The sequence below is a fragment of the Mus caroli genome, chromosome 11 (genome assembly GCF_900094665.2).
Source record: "Mus caroli chromosome 11, CAROLI_EIJ_v1.1, whole genome shotgun sequence".
NCBI classification, from domain to species: Eukaryota; Metazoa; Chordata; class Mammalia; order Rodentia; family Muridae; genus Mus; species Mus caroli.
Window position 1 is genome coordinate 17,680,678 of NC_034580.1, and position 22,146 is coordinate 17,702,823.

Here is a 22,146-nt window from a genome sequence, read left to right on the forward strand (position 1 = left end):
TGGTTCCAGATTTCTTTCCTAGGGTTTCTATCTCCAGTGTTGCCTCACTATGGGTTTTCTTTATTGTGTCTACTTCCCTTTTTAGGTCTTGGATGGTTTTATTCAATTCCATCACCTGTTTTGGTTGTGTTTTCCTACAATTCTTTAAGGGATTTTTGTGCTTCCTCTTCAATGTCTTCTACCTGTTTAACAGTGTTCTCCTGTATTTCTTTAAGTGAGTTATTTAAGTCCTTCTTTATGTCCTCTACTATCATCAAGAGATATTCTTTTAAATCCGGGTCTATCTTTTCGAGTGTGTTGGGGTGCCCTGGACTGGGCGAAGTGGGAGTGCTGGGTTCTGATGATGGTGAGTGGTCTTGGTTTCTGTTAGTTAGATTCTTACGTTTACCTTTCGCCATCTTGTAATCTCTGGAGTTGGTTGTTATAGTTGTCTCTGTTTAGAGATTGTTCCTCTGGTGATTTTATTACCCTCTATCAGCAGACCTGGGAGACTAGCTCTCTCCTCTGAGTTTCACTGGTCAGAGCAGTCTCTGCAGGCAAGCACTCTTACAGGGAAGGTGCACAGTTATTGGCGTTTGGACCTTCTCCTGGCCGAAGATGAAGGCCCAAAACAGGTCCTTTCCCAGAAGCTGTGTTGCTTTGGCCTATCACAGAAGCTGTTGTTTCAGTAGTCCACACTCTCAACTGTGCAGACTACTTTCTGCTGAGCCCCAGAACCAAGGTGCCTCCCGAGGATCCTGAGGCAAAAGCCTCCCTGGCCGGGCAGCCACCTGTCCTCTGGCAGGGAAGGTGGCCAGATGCCCAGAGCCAGAAAACGGGGCTGCCTCAGAAGCTCTGTGGCTCTCGCCTGTCCCAGAAGCTATTAGCTTCTGTAGTCCACCTTGGTTCACTTTTAAAATAGTGTTTTATTAATTCTTTGATAAATTTATACAATATATTTTCACATATTAGCCCCCAAATCCTTCTTCCTGTTTCACTTTTGTGGCCCACTGAGTTTAAGCATCACCACCACCCCCCAGTGCAAAGGCCATGTCATGCCCCAGGACAGTGTTTCCTGCCCACTCCCCAATATCCAGCTCATATGCTTTTTCTGCCTTTTCCCTTAATGTTCTGTGAACCTTGGAAGGCGTTATATTAATGTCCTGTTTAGGGTTGAGCAATCAACAGTCCCTTAGTATCTTTCGTGATGTTTTCCCTTTTCATCTCTAAATTTATTGTTTGGATCTTCTTGCTTTTGGTTAATTTAGATAGGGATTGCTTCTGTTTCATTAACCGTTGCCTTTGTCTTAATTATTTCTCCATGACTATTACTTTTGTGTTTGCCTGGTCTTCTCAACGGCCTTAAAGTGTGGCATTAAGTTACTAATTTGAATTTTTGGGTTTCTGTTTTTTTGTTTCTTTTTCTTGTGTATGTTTTTGTTGTTGTTTTTCTTGTGTATGTGGTTCTTGTTGATGTTTTTAGTTTGGACACTTATAGTTATAAACCTTTGTATTAGGACTGGTTTTTGTATCCCAAAGATTTTGGTATGCTGTGTTTTCATTTTCATTCAAATATAGAAATTTTAAATTTCCTTCTTGAATTCTTCTATGGCCCATTTGTTATTCAGCACTACATTGTATAATCTCAGTGAGTTTCTGTACTTTTTCTTGCTGTTTATCTCCAACATTCCATGTAGTAAAATAGAATACTGGAGCTACTGAAACTTTCTTTGAATCCTGATATTTGAATTAGTGTACATCCATCCCATTGAGAAGGAAGTGTATTCTTTTGTTTGTACAGAATGTTCTATGGGTATCTATTAGATTCAGTTGATTTGTGATATTATTAAACTCCATTGTTTCTCCAGTTTTTATCCAGATGACCTATCTGTGAGAGTGGAATATTGAAGTCACCCACTATTGCTGCTTTGCCATTAATATATTACCTCATATCTAGTTATATTTGTTCAATGAAATTGGCTTTACCATGTTTGGTGCGTATATGTTTAGAATTGAAATGTGCTTTTTGTATATTGTTCCCTTAATATGAAGTGACTTTCTTTATCACTTCTGTCTTGCTTTGGTTTCAAGTCTACTTTGTTCAGTATTAGAATTAGCTATGACTTCATGTTTTCCTAGTTCAACTTGCTAGAATACCTTTTCCCATTTCCTTACTCCAAGGTAGCACCATCTTTGATAATGAAATGTGTTTCTTGGAGGTAACATAATGTAGTTTCTGTGTGTCCTTTCTCTTTAAGCTTGTGTAGCAAGTGGTTTACTCACTTAGCTATCTCCCAAACCCCTCCATAAACCTTTTATTGGTGAAATTACCCGCAGAGCTAAAGGGGTATGCAGCCCCATAGGAGGAACAACAATATGAATGAACTAGTACCCCAGAGCTCCCAGGGACTAAACCACCAACCAAAGAGTACATATGGAGAGACTCAAGGCTTCAGCTACATGTGTAGCAGAGGTTGACCTTGTGGGGCATCAATGAAAGAAGAGGCCCTTGGCCTTGTGAAGGCTCGATGCCCCAGTGTAGAGGAATGCCAGGACAGGGAATCAGGAGTGGGTGGCTTAGTGAGCAGGGGTACAGGGAATAGGATAGGGGGATTTTGGGAGGGGGAAATAGGAGAAAGGGATAAAATTTGAAAGGTAAATAAAGAAAACATATAATAAAAATGTCATAAATTATGTATACTGAATACAATTTTTTTAGTAATCTAGGTTTACAAATATGAAAAATGGAGCTTTTCAGAAATATAACAGTAGTGTTCCCAACCCCCACCCCCGATTTATTATAAAGGTTGATCTGTTGGTACTGGCCTATGATGAGACTTCCATATTTTGAAAACCTTTGCAAATATCTTTCCACGTATATTTACCAGTACTGTCAAATGCTAGCATGCATCCATGAGACATGGCTTTCATTGAGTACATTCTCGGTTTGGAAGCACTTTTAGAATTCTATTAACCAAAAGGCTAGAATGTCTTTAGCATGTCATTACATTGCAAATCATTTCCAGTAGAAGCTCCTTAATTGTGCACCAAATGGATTTTTGGAACATGAAAATTTTTTCTACACATGCATATAAACCTGAAAAACATTGCTCTAGTTTGAAGTTAGAATATATTTTTGGGAATTTGTATAGGAATAAAGATATCACTTTGAAACACACATCTTTTGACAGTGTAGTCCCAACATGACTTGCAATTCAAACAACCTTAGTTCTCATCAGAATGATCTTATCACAGTGTGTTTCACAGAAGCAATTTCCCCTTGTAATTTTAGTTTAAAACATTTTCAAGTCTGCAGCTCATGCTAATTCCACAGCCCTTCAAAGTTCATGACCGGTGTTTGAACACAGATCTTTCAACCATTTAAAAGTTTAGAAGCCATTCTTACATTGAAGAATGTGCCAACACTGGCTAGTCTGACATGTTGGGCACAGTTTGCTAACCCCTGATCTCTAGTCTTTAGGAACTGTGCTCTGAGTAAATGTGCTTGTTTCCCAAAGCTTTGCAACCAATCATTAACTTTTAGAAACTTAGCCAATATGAATGTTAACTCCCTGATGTGATGATTCATTGCATACTGTGCATATATCAAAGTATGACATTTTATTTCCTATAAATTCATATAATTCAAAAATTCAAAAATTAGTTTTTTCGATTTACATTTATTTGAATAATATGAAATAATTTTACATAATTATAGGGCATTTATATTTATTCACTATAGACTGCCTGTTTATATCCTTTTTCCATTTTTATTGCGGTAGAATTTTCATTCCTGTGACCATTCTGCATACTCTAGAGCTCTTTTCAGCCTGTGCCTCCTGTGCTTATCCCGTGTAATCTCCACCACTTTCCCCTGCACACCCAGCATGTCTCCTGGGTGACAGACCTGCATCCCTTTACAGAGTAGGTCAAGAATTTCACATATATGCACCAGCTACCCTTTACACTGCTGCTTTCTGCTAATAGAATTCTCACAGACCCTTCAATGTTGAGATCAAAGATCAGCTCCTTCTTCTTTAGCTTCAGTATGTACAAACAACTGCCATTGAGCTCTGTCAGATTTTATAATTAACAATTCACTTGTAAGGATTTGGATCTCTACTAGATTAAAAAAAATTGAGACTGAAATTATATAGTATATGTAATAATTATGTGTAACCTGAGTTTTAAAAAGTAGTTTCAACCTTAACATACAGGACACACACAGGCACAACTACAGTTTTAACTTTTCATAAAACTAAGTATCAGTGTCAATTTATTAGAAACATGCTTTTTACCTTATGGCTTGAAAATAATTATTTGCAACCATGTTCTCAAAGAAAAATTACCCTCTTCTGGTAACGAGTATCAATAAATTTAAAACAGAAAAAAGGATTGTCTATATCTGTTTTGTTTTCTGAAGTTTTTTTCCTCTTGGACTCACTTTATAACTTTATCAAGATGATGTTTTAGTCAATCCTTTCTCTTTATTTTCAAAGGACATTCATTACCTTGCTCTGGATATGGGTGAACTGGCACTGGCTGAAGTGGCGAGAAGAAAGGCACATGATATTGATGTTGAGTCGGTATCCTCTGGAGTCGGTAAGGGCTAATTCACTCTGTTAAAAGTACTTTGGTTCAGGGGCTAGAGAGATGGTTCAATGGTTAAGAGGACTTGCTGCTCTTCCAGAGGACCCGAGTCCAATTCCCAGCACCTACATGACAGCTCACACCTGTCTGTAATTCCAGTTCTAGGTAATCCAACCTGGCACAGATGTACATACAGGCAAAATGACAATGCATGTAAAATAAAATTAAAAAACAATTTTTAAAGTACTTAAGTTGTAGGAGATTCTTAGTGTCATTTCTATTGTGTCTGTAGGGCATAATTGCTTTGTTTGAATTACTCTTTATAACATACTATATTTAAAAGCATGAATTATTAAGCCTTCTAAAATTATACAATATTTATGAATAAGCTTGAATTTTAGAATAAATTAAGTAGTAATGGCTAAGGTCGTTGTTTACCAGAATGTAAAAACATATTACTCTTTTATATTACATTATTATTATTATTATTATTCTACCATAACACATGTGTTGAGGATAGAAAGCCTGTGGGAGTTGATTCTGTCTTTCTTCTATGTGGATCCCAGGAACTGACCTCAGATCACCAGGCTTGGAGCGAGTGCCTTTACCCACTAAGCCATCTCGCTGGTCCCGCTTGGTCTTTTCATGAGATTTGGGGAGAAAGAGACTTATCATCAGTGCTGATGTGAACCAACACTTTGCTGATACATAGCTATGTCACATATTAAAATAACTCTCTCCTTTATCATGGTGTTTCAGGTTTTGTGGTCACCTGTGTGTGTGTGCGTGTACATATGGGGTGAGGTAGAATTTCTCACAAGCTGCTAATGTCCTTGTTCAATACCATACTGTAAAGATTGACTAAAAGCCTACACTGACTGTTAAAGTCCATTTAAACTTTATAACAAAATGAAAGGTTTTGTATATGACATAACAAAAATGACAGTCCATCTGCATGTACTTTTTGTTTCTAAACCCAGCTTGTTTAATACTGCTGAGTCTGCCAGTATTGAAAGGTAGATATCAAAATTCTTATTTCTCTTGGTTCTTCTATTCCCAAATGACAAACAACCAAACAGTCTCCCAGGATTATAGTAGAGTTGGTCTCACATGTCTGTGTAATTCCTAACCCATTTTGTAGACTATTCCCACTTTGGAAGTACCTGAAAAATACTATAATGTCTTCTCTAATAGTCATATTATGTTTTGGTTATTTTTGCTCACCAAATCAGCACTTCTCACCTCTCTTCAATACCTCAAGCCCAGTCCGTGAGGCATATTACAGAAGGGGATGCAAAGCCATAGAGCCAGAGCAAACCAGTTGAATTCTAACTGTTGTGGAGTTTAAGTCGGAGAGAAAGAGTCATTTTTGACATGATGTAACACAGCCATGTGGCTAAGGCCTATAAAACAAAATTACCTTAATAAGCATTTGATGGTAGCAGTAACATTTAAATTGTTTGTCCCTTCTATTTCTTCTTGCTTTTTGGTACTATATGATAAATTTATATTGCTTATTCATTTGACAAAAAGAGCTAAAATAAAGAAAATATATAGGATGAAATTCTGTACTTAAAATTATTTTGGAAAACACAAATCCTATAAGACAAAACCCAATAACTCTACTATAATAATTATTATAATAATGTATATATTATATATAGTCTATATAATATAATAGTATATGCTATGTATAATGTGTATAATAATGTATAATAACTATATAATAATGTGAATTGAGGCAGTTGCAAATTTTGTTGACCTAAATAGAGGATTTGTTCATTTTTATGCTACTCAATAATTTCAGGTATTGTTTTAGGAATTAATGTATCCTATTGTGTTAAGTACAAGATTAAACCTGGGAAGATTTATTAGAATAGCTGATTGAGTTTATAGAATGCAATATGGTGACAGAGCTGACCTTTGGCACTCAGCTCTTTGCTACCAAGACCTTCTCTATGCCTAGTTGTCCTGTCTATAACAAATGTTTAGTACCTATGCTATAGATTATTAGGAGACTAGAGGTAATTAATTCATGCTTTGAACAGTGACTGGCAAAGAGTAAGCTTAGCAATGGCTAGCTATTAATAGTGCCTTAAAACATGGCATGTATTTGCAGTAATTTCTTATGATAAGCTACAATGCCTATAAAATCTAGATGTTAGTGATTCTTTTTGATTATACACTAATTTCTACCTAGTTAAGGTTTCACATTATTAAATAGGGAGTAATTGCTTGTGTTGGGTGAGAAGTAAGTGTGAGCATCCCCTTAAGATTTTCTATTAAAGAAGACTTTGTTTTGTGATTGTGATGTTTGCAGTATAAGACTAAGTCAGATTGACATCAGCCTGCAGTACAATGTAAAGTATGTGGTGAATCTGTTCTTACATGTTGATTTTTAACCCAGGACAAATGTGTGTTGCCTCTCTGATTTGATCCTAGGAATATTTCCTCCTAGGAATGATATTAGGTGAGGTATTTGCTTTGGAGTATTTAGCAGTGGGAGAAGTGCCTCTCCCACGGAAGACAGACAAAGCAGCCCAACTAGTAGAATATCCCATGAGCAACTGCTTTTGGGATAGCCCCTGTCCAGTTGTTTGGGACCAATCTGAAGGCCAAAATACATATCTGCTACATTTGAGCAGATACACACATGCACACACACACACTCACATAGACAAACACACATACATATAAAAACACACACATACAGGCAACCATACATACATACATATAAAATAAGGTAAATCACCTTTAAAAGTAAGGTAGAGAGCAATTGAGGAAGACATCTGACATCAACCTCTGGCTACCACATATACTGCAAATATGGGGACCCAAGTTCCGATTCTCCTGAGACCACCTAAAAAGATAGGTTTATGGGGCTGTTGAGATAGTTGGTTGAGAGAGCACAGGCCTGAGTTCACTTCTCAACACCCACATAGAGGCTCACAACAGTCCCAGAGGATCTAATACCCTATTCTAGCCTCTGAGACTAGGCACACACATGCTGTCTCATTTCTAAACTGTCATCAGAGTATAATACCACTAATTACTAGTATTAATTTTCAAAGTACTCATCTGTGTTGTCTTGTCTACACAACTCAAGAGATGACCAGGGCTGCTAAGTCTACTTTTTCAACAAAATGCAGTGAAGTTGAATCACGTAACCATATGAACCCAATGGTCATTAAGAAAGCACTCATAACATGAGTCTTGTGATCTTAGCCACTGCTTACCAATGTATGTTGGAGTATATGGTGGATTATGTGTTACCTCATGTGATGGTTTCAACTTCACACCTGTTTGATAGATACTGAAAAAGTATGGTGCAGAAATATCAGTTGTTACCAAACAAATATTGTCTACACTATGTTGAATCTAAAGCTACAATATTATCAATATAAGAGTTTAAAAGAGTGGTTTTCAACCTTCCTAATGCTGTGACCCTTTAATACAGTTCTTCATGTTGTGGCAACCTCCAACCATAAAATTATTTCCTTGCTACTTCATAACTGTAATTTTGCTATTGTTATGAATTGTAATGTAAATATCTGATATATAGGATATTTAATATATGACCACCAAGAGGGTCATGACTCACAGGTTGAGTTTTCTTTTCTTTTCTTTTTTTTTTTTTTGAGACAGGGTTTCTCTGTATAGCCCTGGCTGTCCTGGAACTCACTTTCTAGACCAGGCTGGCCTCGAACTCAAAAATCTGCCTGCCTCTGCCTCCCGAGTGCTGGGATTAAAGGCGTGCGCCAACTCACAGGTTGAGAACTGCTGGTATAAAGGAATCTGTTTTCCTGGAAAAATAATTACTATATGTTAGCACATGTTATTCACTAGGCACAGTTATAACCATGTTTTGCATATACAGTAATCAGGGGAGTTAATTATTAATTTTCCACTTTGGAAATGAGGATCCAGACTCAGAATTCCAGAGCAGAATTGAAGACCATGCCATTTGGCTGCATACTGCACATTCAGAGTCACTGACCACCCTGATGTTAGGAGGTCATTGATATTCCTTTTTGTCTTGCTGCAACTGCTGTAACAATGATACTAATTTACTACTGTGATTTAAGAATTTTGGGACACATACATAGGGTGGGGGGAAGAAGAGAGAGGGGGAGGGGTAAGAGTAGCGGTGAGAGGGAGAAGAGGTTCTTTGTCCTCTTAGTTTTCTACATATGTCAAACAATACCAGCAAGGCTGCCTCTGATGTGTGGGCAGCATACTGCCAGAAGGTGGCTCTGAGCCCATCTCAGGTTCCTCAGAGCTGTTGTGTGGCAAGCAGATACATTCTACTGAGAAATGTTTGTTCTGTTGACCTTGAGTGTCTCTGCCCTCGTGAGTGGGAAGCAATTTCTGAAATTAAACAGAACTGAATTGATTTTTAGTAGGTATTTTGATTGACAGCTATGTTTATAATATAATAGCTATATTATTAATATAATATGATATAATAGTCCACTTTAATGGAGATGTGTGTGAGTTACTTTTCGTCAGTTGGAGAAATTCTTTCTCCTACATCTCCTAGATATCATAGCTTCTCATTTCAGTTGCCTCCAGAACCACAAGTGAAAGCATTTAGAGCGAGTTGAGTTTATTTAAAATTTCATGGTGGTTTCCTTAGTGAGTACATACCTCAAATACTGGATCCATTTTCTACTGATTTTAATTTCGTTTGTGTTGTTCTTTGCTGTTCATAGCAGCCAGCTGCCATGTTCTCTCTGAACTGCTCCTAAGAAGGAAGCAGACAGGTCTGTGCTCAGAGTCACAGCCAAAGGCAGAAGACAGACAAAATGGGAAAGAGAAAAATACCAGTTCTGTTTAAAAAAACTCCAATCTTTTTCAGAATTAAATTTATTCATAAGTATTTTACTTCTGAATATTACTGCAATCATATGTAGAGAATCTTGTTTCATTATTTTATGAAACTTATAGTTTTTTTCAAGATGGCAGTCTAGCTATTTGAAATGGATTCACTTAAGCAGAAGAAATAGCTGGCAAATGTTCTCATGCCGGGTGGTGTGCATGCTAAGTTTTCATAACCTTTCTCCTGTTTATTCAAAGTAATGTGACTGGGTAGAACATAACACCAAGACTCATGTCTGGAATTTTAAGAAATCTACAAAACAACCTTTAAAGGGGATTTTTATTGTCACTTGGAACTTACTGTTTAGATCAATTGTCTCTAGACTCAGACTGCCTGCTTGCCTGTGCTTTCTTAGGCATCACCACAGCTGGTTACACCACCACAGCAGACTAAAGGGTTTTCAATAATAATTTACTTTAAGATTTTCTCAGAAAAGAAGGGAATGTTTGGTTAATTGAGATAAAGGTTGAAGCTTAAAATCCATTGAGTTCAGAGTGTTTTCCAGGAGATACAAGTCATTACTTTCCATATTTCTTTGTTGACCATCAGTTGAAGTGACAAAATTGTTTCCTTCAACTATTAAAACTACTTTCTTTTTTTTATACAATTTTAAACTGTTTCCTTAAATACAATGTCTAAAAGACACTCAAAGAAAAAGAGGTATTCAAGAAATATACACTGCTTAAAAAACAAACAAACAAATATACAAGCCCATAAACACTTCATATGATAGAATTACCAAGAGTATGTATAAAATAACATTACTTACAACTTTTACAAGATCCAAGTATTTTCAAGTGACATTATGCAGTTTGGCAAAAAGAACAAAAGGAATATAAAGAACCAAACAAGTGTCATAGTTCAAAGAGAAAAATCAAGAGTTAAGTGTTAAATTTAAAATGATTCAGATTTAGTAAATGTAGGGGCTGAGGATATGGCTAAGTAGGTAAAGAGACTTGCTGTACAGTTATGGGTACAGGAAGTGAAACCCCGGAATACCCATAAAAACTTTAAAACTACTTTCTTGCCTTTCTTTGTGTATGTGTGCACACACAGAGTTTCAGGGGTTTTCTCCTGTGGCCCTCCACATTTTTGTTTGAGACAAGATCTCTTCAGTGAACCTAGAGCTCACCAGTGTTGCTAGCCTGGATGAACAGGAAACCATAGTGGATTACCCTCCCCTACCTTCCTCTGCCCAGCACAGGGACATAGACAGGTTGCTGGCCCCTGTGTTTACAAGGGTACTGCTAAGCAAACTCATGTCTGTGCAGTAGTTACTTATACTGATCCATTTCCCTAGCTTCTCAGTCTCCTGAAACTTCTCCTGCATTCTACCATCAGGAACTCCTTTCTCAACATGGGCTTTCAACAAAAGGTAGATGGTAGGCCAGTTGGCATGTCTAAGGAAAGTAATCCTGCTAACATGCTGTCCCCTTTATTTTAAGCAGCTGTTCACAGGAGCATGGCTACTTTACCAGTGGCTACCATGGAAGAAAATCTCTCTCTCTCTCTCTCTCTCTCTCTCTCTCTCTCTCTCTCTCTCTCTCTCTCTCTCTCTTCAGTGATCATTAACTGCATTTATATTTCAAGGAGGATGGGGCCTCATAATCCATTCCTCTGTCTGTGATAGGATATTGATGGGACCAATCTTATACAGGTCTGTTGCTATAATCACAGCTATTTATGACTCAGCCTTCAACACTCAGTTATTATTCCCAGGAATTGGACTAGTTCTGAGTCTCTGCAGTAAACCCAACCACTACAAAAGAAATCTCTGACTAAAGCTGATAGCAGCATTCATCTATGGACATAAGCAAAAAATATTTAGAAGGCAGTGTAATAGGAATATCAATAATGTAGTAGACACATCAAAATATTCAGAAGGTAGTATAATTGACACATTGGATTTACTTGGCAAAACCTTCTTCCAAGTAAGGTTCATAAACTCTCCAGCCATGGGCTTTTTACTAAATTTTTAGTACTAGATATGAGTACCTTCCTTTGAAGCAGGCCTCAAATTCAATCAGAAAAAAAAAATGGTTGGTTGCTTGTTGCATGTAGCTCTGCACTACTCCGCTTATGCTCTGGGAATAGGCACACTACTAACCCCCCACCCAAATTCCCTTGAATCAACTGATAAAAGACACACACACACACACACACACACACACACACACACACACACAGTTGTTCATTTTCAACTTGCCTTCTTGGCACAATTACTGGGTGCTACGATGTCCCGCCTGGAAAATGTTCCCTTATCATAACTCTTAGCTCTGTCCTAAACTCCCACCTGTCCTAAATTTTAGTGGCTAGTTCCATCTAGCCCCTGCTAAACACCCCTGACCATATGCCTGTAGGAGTGGCCTGTGTGGCCACTCTGTTTTGAGATCTTGCATGGCTTTTCTCCATCAGAAGCATGGTGAAACTCTGTCTCTCCTTCCTTGTGTCTCCCTTTTCCTCCAGGGTCCCGGAAGTCTCACCTACACCTTCTGCCTAGAAATTGGCCTATGGCTTTTTAAATGACAGATCAAGAGCCAATTGGGGAACAGAACCTTAGCATCAGCACTGCCCTTATAGTTGCCAGTATGACAAACTTGCTACCATTGCACCAATGGTGTTGTCTTGCCTGGCCAGCTGGTAGTAACACCGAGGGTCCAAGCTGAGCAAAGTTGTTGATGGCAGTCCTTCCTCCGCAGCCTGCACAGCACTTCCTGGCACTCAGGGCTGTCCAGCAGGGAGGACACTTCCAGCTTAGTTCTAGATATATTTTTATGTATCTTATGGCCAAAGCATTTATACCATTCTTGATTCCATCATTATGCCACAAGACTGTACAAATTCATTTACTTTTTATATGTCAAGACTGCCAAATTGGAGGTTAAAAAGTAACTGAGATAGGTAAGATGACTAGATGAAAAGCTGCTTCCATGTGATTATAAATGCAAAAAAAAAAAAAAATCAGGGTAACTGTAGAATTTACCTCAAGGAAGAAAAACGAATAAAGAGGAAAGAGATAGAGAAAAAACTCAGGAATCACAAAAGAAGACAGGACAACTAGAAGGTGTAGAGAAACAGAAAGGTTTTGTAGCAAAATGTAGGAGACAAGCAGTCCTAACCTTAAATGAGCCCACAGTTTTCACAGCTCTTAAGTCCAGTGGGTGATGCATTTTGTAGTAGAGCAGCATTAGAGAAAAAACAAATAATGACAAACCCACATCCCTTTTGTTGCTTCCAGTGTCTTAAAATGCTATATACCAGGTTCCATCTTGCTTGAAGGGGTAATCTACCATTTAAGGCTAAGCTACACTAGGGAACATCATAGACCCAAGAATTCCTGCTACCTGTGTGTGAGGAGGCCAAGAAAGTCAGTCATGGAGAGGGGCATTGAATATGGACATTAAAAAAAATTACATGCAGGAGATTCAGGCTATGAAGGGCCGATGGTTAGTGGCCCTACTCTATGGGAAGAAGTAACCTTATCATCTGAGAACTGCTCATCCAGGCCAGTTAGACTGCCTAGCTCACATCTCTGCTTCCCTGCAGTTTCTGTACATGGGACTGAGGCTGATAACACTCAAGGCCTGCTGATCACCTGAAATCCAACAGCCTTCTCAGTGCTTCTTCACTGCTAGGCAGAGTAGAAAGCCAGAAGCCCAAGACCCAGTGCACAGCTCAGTGCTCTGGCATTCCCATTCTCTAGCATACTCAGGGAAACCCATACCCACATATGACTGGACATTAGCCACCCCTGCGTATACAACACTTAAAAATACAGGCATAGGCCAGGGATTTCTGAAAACGGCTCAATGGCAACATAATTACATAAGCTGAACATTAGGACTGCATGAATAACAAACCTGGACCAGCTGAACTAAGGTACATCTATTCAGGGATTAATATGTAGAATCTTTAACAAACTCGAAAAACCTTAATATCCCAAATTCTACATGATCCAGTTGACAAATAGGCAAATGAACTCAACAGACATTTCTCAAAAGAGGAAGCACAGCAAGTAGATACATGGAGGAAAACATTCATGGGGAAACAGAACTCTTATACAATCTGAGGATAATGTACAGTAGGTCAGCTTGTATAGAAATCAGTATGGAGGTAGTTCAAGGGAAAAAAAAACCTAAACTACTATACTGATCTAGTTATATATTGCAGTCCTGGATATATAGCTGAAGGAGGTGGAGTCACAGACAGTACAGGTACTGCTCATGAATATTTACAGTGCCACTGTTCATGGTTGGCAAGCTGAGGAATCAGCGTGGATGGCCACCAGCAAATGAGTCAGTAAAGAAAATGTGCACATACACACAATGGAATTTTATTTGGCCATAAAGCATTCTGTCACTTACAGAATGGACCATCATTCAGGGAAATACGCTGGACTCAGAAAAACAAAAACTTCATTTTCTCTTATATGTAAACTCTAGTTTAAAAACAACATGAATAACATGAAAGTGGGAAAACAGTTTATGGGGAGGAAGGAGTTTTGTATGACTGGGGACTAATAAACAAGAGAAAGTGATGGAGGCAGTGGCTATCTGAGCAAAGTACAAGGAGCATGCATGAAAGCATCACCATGATTGAGTCTGACTGGGATGATGGCTCAGTGACATCAGGGACAACCTCACGTCATCCCCTGAACCCACAATGGAAGGAAAGACTTCCATATGCCCTACACACATGCACCATTCAAACTCAAAAATTAAGCCATAATGGAACACATCGTTTGTATAGTTGATATAGGCTAACTAAAACAGCAAATGTAAAGCCAAGAATTACAGAGTATACATTAGTTTAAAACTCGTTTGATGTTCAGATTGATGCCAATTTATAGATGGATAGAATTGAACACTAATCCTTATCTTCCCTCTACTAATAAGCAGGCAGGAACCTGACACACACACTAGACACCCACCCATCACTGTCACAGGAGTTTAACTCTAGCATCTTTCCAGATCTGCATTGTTCATTATTTCATTTATATTTTTATTTGAGATAAATTTTGTTAGGTGTATATTAAAGTCAATACTGGACTTTACAAATATCTAACTCTTCTAACTTTTCTGGACATGTTAGAGTCTCTAGTAAATAATGTTGCAGCTATATTGGGACATCAGAAGCAAAACTTGCCAGTCTTTTCCCTATCTGCAGATGCTGCTAGAGGAGATGCTTAAGATGGCAGGACCATCTTATCTTGATTAGCTAATGAGAACAGGACAATGTCCTGTCCTCCGCAGTTAACTGAAGCAGGTTGTGTCCTGAGAGAGCAATGACTTGTGTTGTGTGATTATTACAAAAGTATAGCAGTCCTGAGTAATTCAATGGGAAATTTTCAAAATGAGTGCATTGTACTGCTGAGTAACATTAGGAATCCAAAGAGGAAGACGCTTCTCTGTTGTATGTTTTCCTTTACTTATGAGCACATGCGCAAGCATACCCCCAACACACACACCCTACTTGGCTTTTCCTGGGATTGTGTCTCTGGAGATGAGTTGTTGTGTTGAGATGTTCTTACTTCCCCTTCTACTCATTGTTGTAATTACCATAGGCCTGTTCTGCTGCAGTCCGCTTATGGTGTCTTTTCTTGGCTACTTGGAATTCCTTCTTGTTTTCCTTCTTTCTTGTAGTGGCAAGTCCACTACAGTCACTGCTGCATACCACGGTCATGGTTTGTTTGTTTTTTCTTTTTTCATTTCTAGATGTTACTTACTACCTATTAGGTCACAACAGCATCAGACAGTAATCCAGTTACTGACTTAGTTACATTTTCCAAGCTGTGATAAAATGTCCCGACCAAAGCACCTCGGGAAAAGGTTTATTTTGCCTCAGGGCTTGAGGCAGTGGTCTGAGGTGGTGGCAGGAAGGGAAGGCAGCTAATCCTACTTTCCATGCAGAAAGGAAGAGTGTGGTGACCATTTTTATTTAATCTGGTAGTTAAGGTGGGTCTGCCTAACTCATTTACCTAATCTAAAAAATCCCTACCTGATTGCACAGAACTTTGTCTTCAGAGTGATTCTTGATCCCTTCAACTTGACAATCAAATAGAAACCAGCTCCCTTGCAGAACCCAGTACTCGATACACTGTTCTTTAGAAGAAAATGCTTCTGAATCTATAAGTCACACACAATGTCATCCAAGGACGATTATAACTAGTACAAAATGTCACTGACCCATATACAACAAATTAGTAAATTGTTCATTTCTTAATGGGTTGAAATAATTTTATATTATATGAAATTTATCTCTACCAAAAGTCACTGACACTATTTTAAACAGTTATGCATCCCTAACTCAAATTTGAAATGCTCTAAACTGTTGTTATGATCCCACTAGTAGGAAGTGGTATAAGTCGGGCTGGTTGTTCCATCAGTAATGCCTCTTATAAAGGAGAACCTGGGATGGCCATGAATTCCAGTTCTCACCATGCAACATAGTGAGACCCCATCTTTAAAACAATATTAGCTGGGTGGGTGTGGTAATGCACTAGGATGTCAGAGACAGGTGGCTCACTTATGAGCTTAGGGTCAGCCTTGTCTTTATGGTAAGTTCCCAGACAGCCAGGGATATACATAGAGGCCTATTTAAAACAAACAAATAAACAAAAATACAAAAAAAGACCACCAAACCAAACCCAAAAACTTGTTCATACCCGAATTATAAGGTATATGTGAAATATAAAAGTAAAACTTTTGTTTAGATTTCAGTCTCAATATCTAAACATCTTGTGTCTAAATATCTTGCATACATGTGACTATTCCAAACCCCCAAAGCATCCAAAAATCCCAAACACATATGCGTTCCAAGTAATTTGAATAAGGTAAGGTCAACTTACACAAGTAATTTTTTTTAAGTCACGGAAAGATAGAGGCCAAAATGGCCACATAGAGGTGCCCTGTGAGGATCCATCCCATAATCAGCTTCCAAACGCTGACACCATTGCATACACTAGCAAGATTTTGCTGAAAGAACCCAGATATAGCTGTCTCTTGTGAGACTATGACAGGGCCTAGCAAACACAGAAGTGGATGCTCACAGTCAGCTATTGGATGGATCACAGGGCTCCCAATGGAGAAGCTAGAGAAAGTACCCAAGGAGCTAAAGGGATCTGCAACCCTATAGTTGGAACAACATGATGAACTAACCAGTACCCCGGAGCTCTTGTCTCTAGCTGCATATGTATCGAAAGATGGCCTAGTCGGCCATCAGTAGAAAGAGAGGCCCATTGGTCATGCAAACTTTATATGCCCCAGTACAGGGGAATGCCAGGGCCAAGAAGTGGGAGTGGGTGGGGGAGCGTGTGGGGGATTTTTGGGATAGCATTGGAAATGTAAATGAAATAAATACCAAAAAAAAAAAAAAGAAGTGCCCTGTGAATGACTGCTACAGAAAATAAATGAACTAAGAGGAAAGAGCCAGGAGAGACTACAGGGCAATTTTGTCACCACGGAAGTAACAGGAAGTCTAAATGCAGAAGCTGGATAGGTGATCCAGAGAAAAGAAGAAAGCAGCTTGTAAACTCAGTCCAGGCTCTCTGGATGGAAATGGTGAGTCTACACAAAGGAAGAAAGACAGGGCGGCTCGTACAATAACCACAACTTAGCAGTTGACTGGCGTGCCTGAAGGCAGAATTCCAGTGTGCTCACAGACCTTTAAATGCAGCCAGTCTGTTTCAGAGAAAGAGCACACATGGCACTATCCAAGCAGCTTCAACAGCCACTGACAAGGCCCTTCCTGCCTTTATGGCCCAGCAGCTAGCCCTTGGATGCCACCAGAAGTCTTGGGCCTGCCAGCAGAACAGGGCGAGGACAGCCCCTTGTTTTTATGAAGCTTTAGGGTTACTACCTTCCAGAATATGAGACTGCTCTCAGCTTTACCTGCCCTATAGTAAGCAGTATTCATGGACTCACAGCCTACAGGTTCTGGTTCAAAGTTCTGGCATCACATATGCTCCACTGGAGCTGAGGAAGATTCCAGCCAAGTCCTTCAGCTCCAGGAACAAAGGCAGTCAGTGCTCTAAACCCTGATACTGTCCTCTGCTCTTCCTTGGGGACCTAGCCTGCTGCCTGAGACTGACTATTGGCATAAAAAGGAAAAGTCAGAATTGCCAACAGCTGTCCCTTGGGACAAGGGGAAGGTCCTGTCTGTTGCCCTGCCTCTCTAGACATATGGTTAAAACGCTAGAGAATTCAGTATTCCTATTGCTTATCCTGGAGAAGGTCTTCTCTATACCCACAGCCTTGTACAACAGCTGTTTTGATGCGTAAGCCCAGACATCACCAGATCTTGTCTAAGTTAGGTCCAGGAAAGGGATGACCAGTGCTCCAAACACAGATTATCCATAATCATCCTGGAGGTCCTGGGGAGACTCCTCCCATGGCTCTGCAACTCTAGCGCCCAAGGCCCAGGGATCTCCTGACCCAGAAGGAAATCTCTTCCAACTCTTATGGCTTTAGAACTGTGGCTTCTGGTGCCACAAGACTTTCTGATCTGGGCCAGCTGCTCTTTTGCACGCCAGCCCTTATTTCTCTCCCACTGGTACATCTGTCTTTCCAGCTTTATTCTCCTTTCTACTTTGTTAGTGCATCCAAAAACCATACACAAAATTTTATTTCTATACATACTATATATAAAAAACAAGCTACAAGATATACATACCATTCAGCACATTCATACCTACAAACTAAGGAAAAGGTACTCAGGACCTCTATGCTATTATGAAACACTACAAAGAAAATCTTTTAATGTTCCAACTAGTAGACGACAGCCACCAGAAAACACAATCTAAGCTGGAGACACCATTTTCCAACACTTCATTTGAACTAAAAGCTCCCTTCAGTCTCTTGAGGTTACAGATGTAGTTGTCATTCCTATCCAGCCTGGAGCTGTGTTCAGTCAGATTCTCCGCCTCCTGTGGTTCCCTGTTTCTCTGCTTTCTTTTTCACCCCATATTCCAATACCAAAATATGTACAAGAAGTGAAATCTCAACAGCCCTATTGTCTCCTTTTGAAATTTAGTACAATGGAAATCACTTTTCTAAAATCAGAAAGTATTAAAAATATGCAAACTTTTAGTGTCTGTAAGCCTGCTTCTACCATTCAAATCTATACTTTAAAGTTAAAGCATTGTATATAATTACCACACACACAAAGAACATACACAGGCAGGTAACATGCAGATTATAAGAAAAAATAACTAAAGATACTATTCAGAACCACATGCTGAAGAGAGTCCCCAGCAGAGGCTAAGTTTTTGTTGTTTGTTTTCCTAATGTATGATATGCATAAATATCGCTAAGCTTCAGAAAATTTTGTTTTTAGTCATTCATATTAACATTGTTTAGAAGTATAGAAAATGTTGGAAATGACACAACAATTTAAAACCCAAACCCTAACAATTTTGTTGTCATAATTTTATCATTCTTGATACAATATATCAATTACTTTAAGAAAATACAAACTTGTCTTACTATTTTAGATGAAATAAAAGCCTGGGCTTGAAGTCTTGAGCTTTAATCTGGGATTTCCAAGTACTGATTTGGCTGTATAGCCTTTTAAAAGCCTTTGGGCACAAAAACAGGTAAAATGTGGTTTTAGTTATTGGCATGTCTGTGCAACAAAGCATGTGGGAGGTGTGACTGACAGGCCAGGAGTGTATAAGGGGAAAACCTATGCTTGTGTCTGCTTCAGTGACTTTATTAACCACACCCTACTTGTAAATTATAAGCTGTCATTCAGAGTAGCATAGTGATGTTTAAAACAAGGCAGGTTATAATACCCATACTTCTTTTCCTTAATGCCTAGAGGTAAATTCAGAAAATGTTCTTAATGTTTTGACTCATAAAAGCACCCATCTGGAAAAAAAGAAAAAACAAAAAAACCTCAACAAGCCCTTATAGTAAAGAGTAATGCAAAGAGGATTTATGAGCCCGTTCATATGTATGTACATATGTGCATACATACTGCACAGTTAAGCATCACAATTAGGTAACTCAGTCTCAAATATAATTCAGATCAGATGTTCAACAACTATTTCAGATTGCAGATAAAGAAAATAATTCCACTAACTTTTGTGGCAGATTTTAAATCATTTTAAAACATACTGTGTATTTTATTAAAATTAGTACTAATGCCAAAAACCTCATTAAAGGCCTTTATTATTTTCTAAAGAATTATAGAACAATCTGTGTTTTAAAGCAGATATTGAGAATAACCGATTATTTTATGGTATGTAGAAACAAATACATATTCCTGCCACACTGCCAGTAACCGTGTAACTTCTCCCATAGCCTGATCTTTACTCGTTTTAAAAACTGCTAGCATATACTGTGACTCCATTTTTAAAAACATATAAAATCATAAAAATTCAAACCACACAGAGATATGGTAGTCAATCAAAATATTCTATAACCCTTCCTCTTTTCCATGAACAAAAACCAAACTTGCAACAGAATATTTCCCCAGATTTCAATAAGGCACTAATTCATGTGTCAGCATTTCGATGGTAAAGGTTTTAGCCTTTTTACTATGCAGGAACAAATTGCTCGGTCCTCACTTTCTGTAGCGTGTTCTGTGTGGACATGCAATGACTGCATGTGTTCACAGTACCACTTCTGGTTTTTAATTTTGGAAGGATGTGCTCAATGAGGCTCCTCAAAGAATACAGGGTAGTCTTACCATTTTATAGGTTTAATCATGTGGTCTGGGGATTTATTTTTGAGGTGGACCAAATCACAAAACGCTGTCTTAAGAAAAGTCTTTATCTGACAAATAAGAAAAGACAAACACCTGTAAGTTGATGTTTAAAGCCCAAACTAGTTTTGAAGTAACAAGAAAGGGAAAGCTAGCGGTTCAAATTTCAGTCGCTTTTCATCTAAACCCATCAATGTGTGCACTGGTCCATTAATTATGTGGTCCAGCACAAAATGATATGTTAGTCTTCCCTTTTACTCCAAGGTGACAGCTGTGAGATTTAGTTCAAGAGAAAGAAAGCTATTTCAAATATTTTATTGTTGGTCTCAAGAATTTACCTGTTATAAATGAAAAGGTTGACGAATTGAGGAGCAAACCAATCATTTCTTTGTTAGAACTAAAGTAAAATTGGGGAAGATTTAGAGGTAGATGGCCATGGAGCAACCTATTCGGGGTTAAGAGAGAACTCTAAGGCAGTGGATTCTGTAAGAACTGGTTTCATGTTTTCAGTATGCAGTTTTTCTGCCCCACCTCTGCCCTTGTGCTTAACCACACACAAGTACGTGGAAACGCCAAGGCTGAGTTTCCTTAAAACTTTATGGATATAAATATTACAATTCATATAATTTTGACATGGCACTAAATATTCTTCCTTTGATATTTTCTAACCATTAAAAAACTAAAGTTTTTGCTCACAAGTTACAAAGAAACAAACAGCCTGACCACAGTTTGGCAAGCCTCTTCACCCCCCACCACCTCATTCTTACACATTATTTTGTTTTTTCTGTTTTATAGACCTGCGCTTCATAGGAAAATGTTACTACGGTACTGATTTTTGTTGTTGTTGTTGTTGTTAAAATGTTTGCTTAAAGTTTTGAAATGTAATTGAGGAAAATACGTAATAAAATATATTAAAAAAAAAAGTTTTTTGTAAGTCCAAAAATGGCTACCCGTTGCAGGACGAGGTGAAAGTAATGCTGTTAAGTACTGCCTACGTGAACTCAACCCAATGCCCTCGCCCCCAGTGCTTTTACAGCACTCCTCATAGAAAATATTGGTATTTAGTATAAAAATACCTGGTTTCATGTACTCATTTACGCTTTGCTTATCCACCTGGACATGGCACTCTTAACATAATTCTAGCACCTGAGAGGTGTCAGCTCAAGGTTATCCATACAGAAAAACTAGCCAAGGCCAGAGTGAGTGCAGTAGATTCCACCTCTCACACTTCGTCTTTGCACACACATTTTCACAAACAATGTTTGACCATCTTTTTGTTGTTGTTTTATTTTTATTGACACAGGCCCTCATCTTAGCCCATAGATGAATCTGGAAGTTTTGATCTTCTGGTCTCCGCTGTTCATGCTCAAATTCCAGACTTTCAACACTATGCTTAGCTACATTTATGCATTTTCTAAATTAGCCATTGTAAATGATCTTTAATATTCTATTAAGTTAATTCTGCATGATTTTTAATTTTTGAAAAGCTATTCTCTGAGAATGCATACCATATAGTGAATTGTGATTACATCCACTCCCCATTCCCGCCTCTGCTCCCCCAGGCCTGAGAACATCCTCCTTCCAACTCTGTCTCTTTCTCTTTAATCCCATTGTTTCTGAGTAGTGTGCATGTGTGGAGCCATCCACTGTGGTACCTACCAGTGGACACTCCCAAAGAAGAGTGGCTGTCCACCCCTCAGCTGCTGTCAACTTCCAGAAGCCCCTCTCCATCCCTGATGGAAGTTTTACCCACCTGATCTTGTACAAGTCTTATGTAAATAAGAACAGCTTCTGTCAGTTCATGAGTAATATCTATGTCATATCCCAAAGGCACTCTCTTACAGCCCTCCTCCCCATCCTTCAGCGCTTACATCCCTTCTGCCCCATATTCTATGGCTCCCTGCACCCTGGATGGGGGTGGGTACCAACACACCTGTCCCATTTAGGGCCGTACACTCACACTTAGTCTTATCACTGACCAGTTACGAGTCTCT

The 22,146-nt window shown here is 38.7% G+C and overlaps 1 protein-coding gene across 5 annotated transcripts in view; it reads left to right on the forward strand.

The window, feature by feature from the left end:
• The window catches only part of Wdpcp (WD repeat containing planar cell polarity effector), a 333,990-nt gene that overhangs the window by 236,409 nt on the left and 75,435 nt on the right, over positions 1 to 22,146 (forward strand). For all 5 annotated transcript variants that reach the window (XM_029483315.1, XM_021175452.2, XM_021175454.2 and 2 more), the window contains one exon: positions 4,479 to 4,581. In XM_029483315.1, the coding sequence (XP_029339175.1) occupies positions 4,479 to 4,581 (103 nt within the window). The remainder of the gene's footprint in view (positions 1 to 4,478; positions 4,582 to 22,146) is intronic.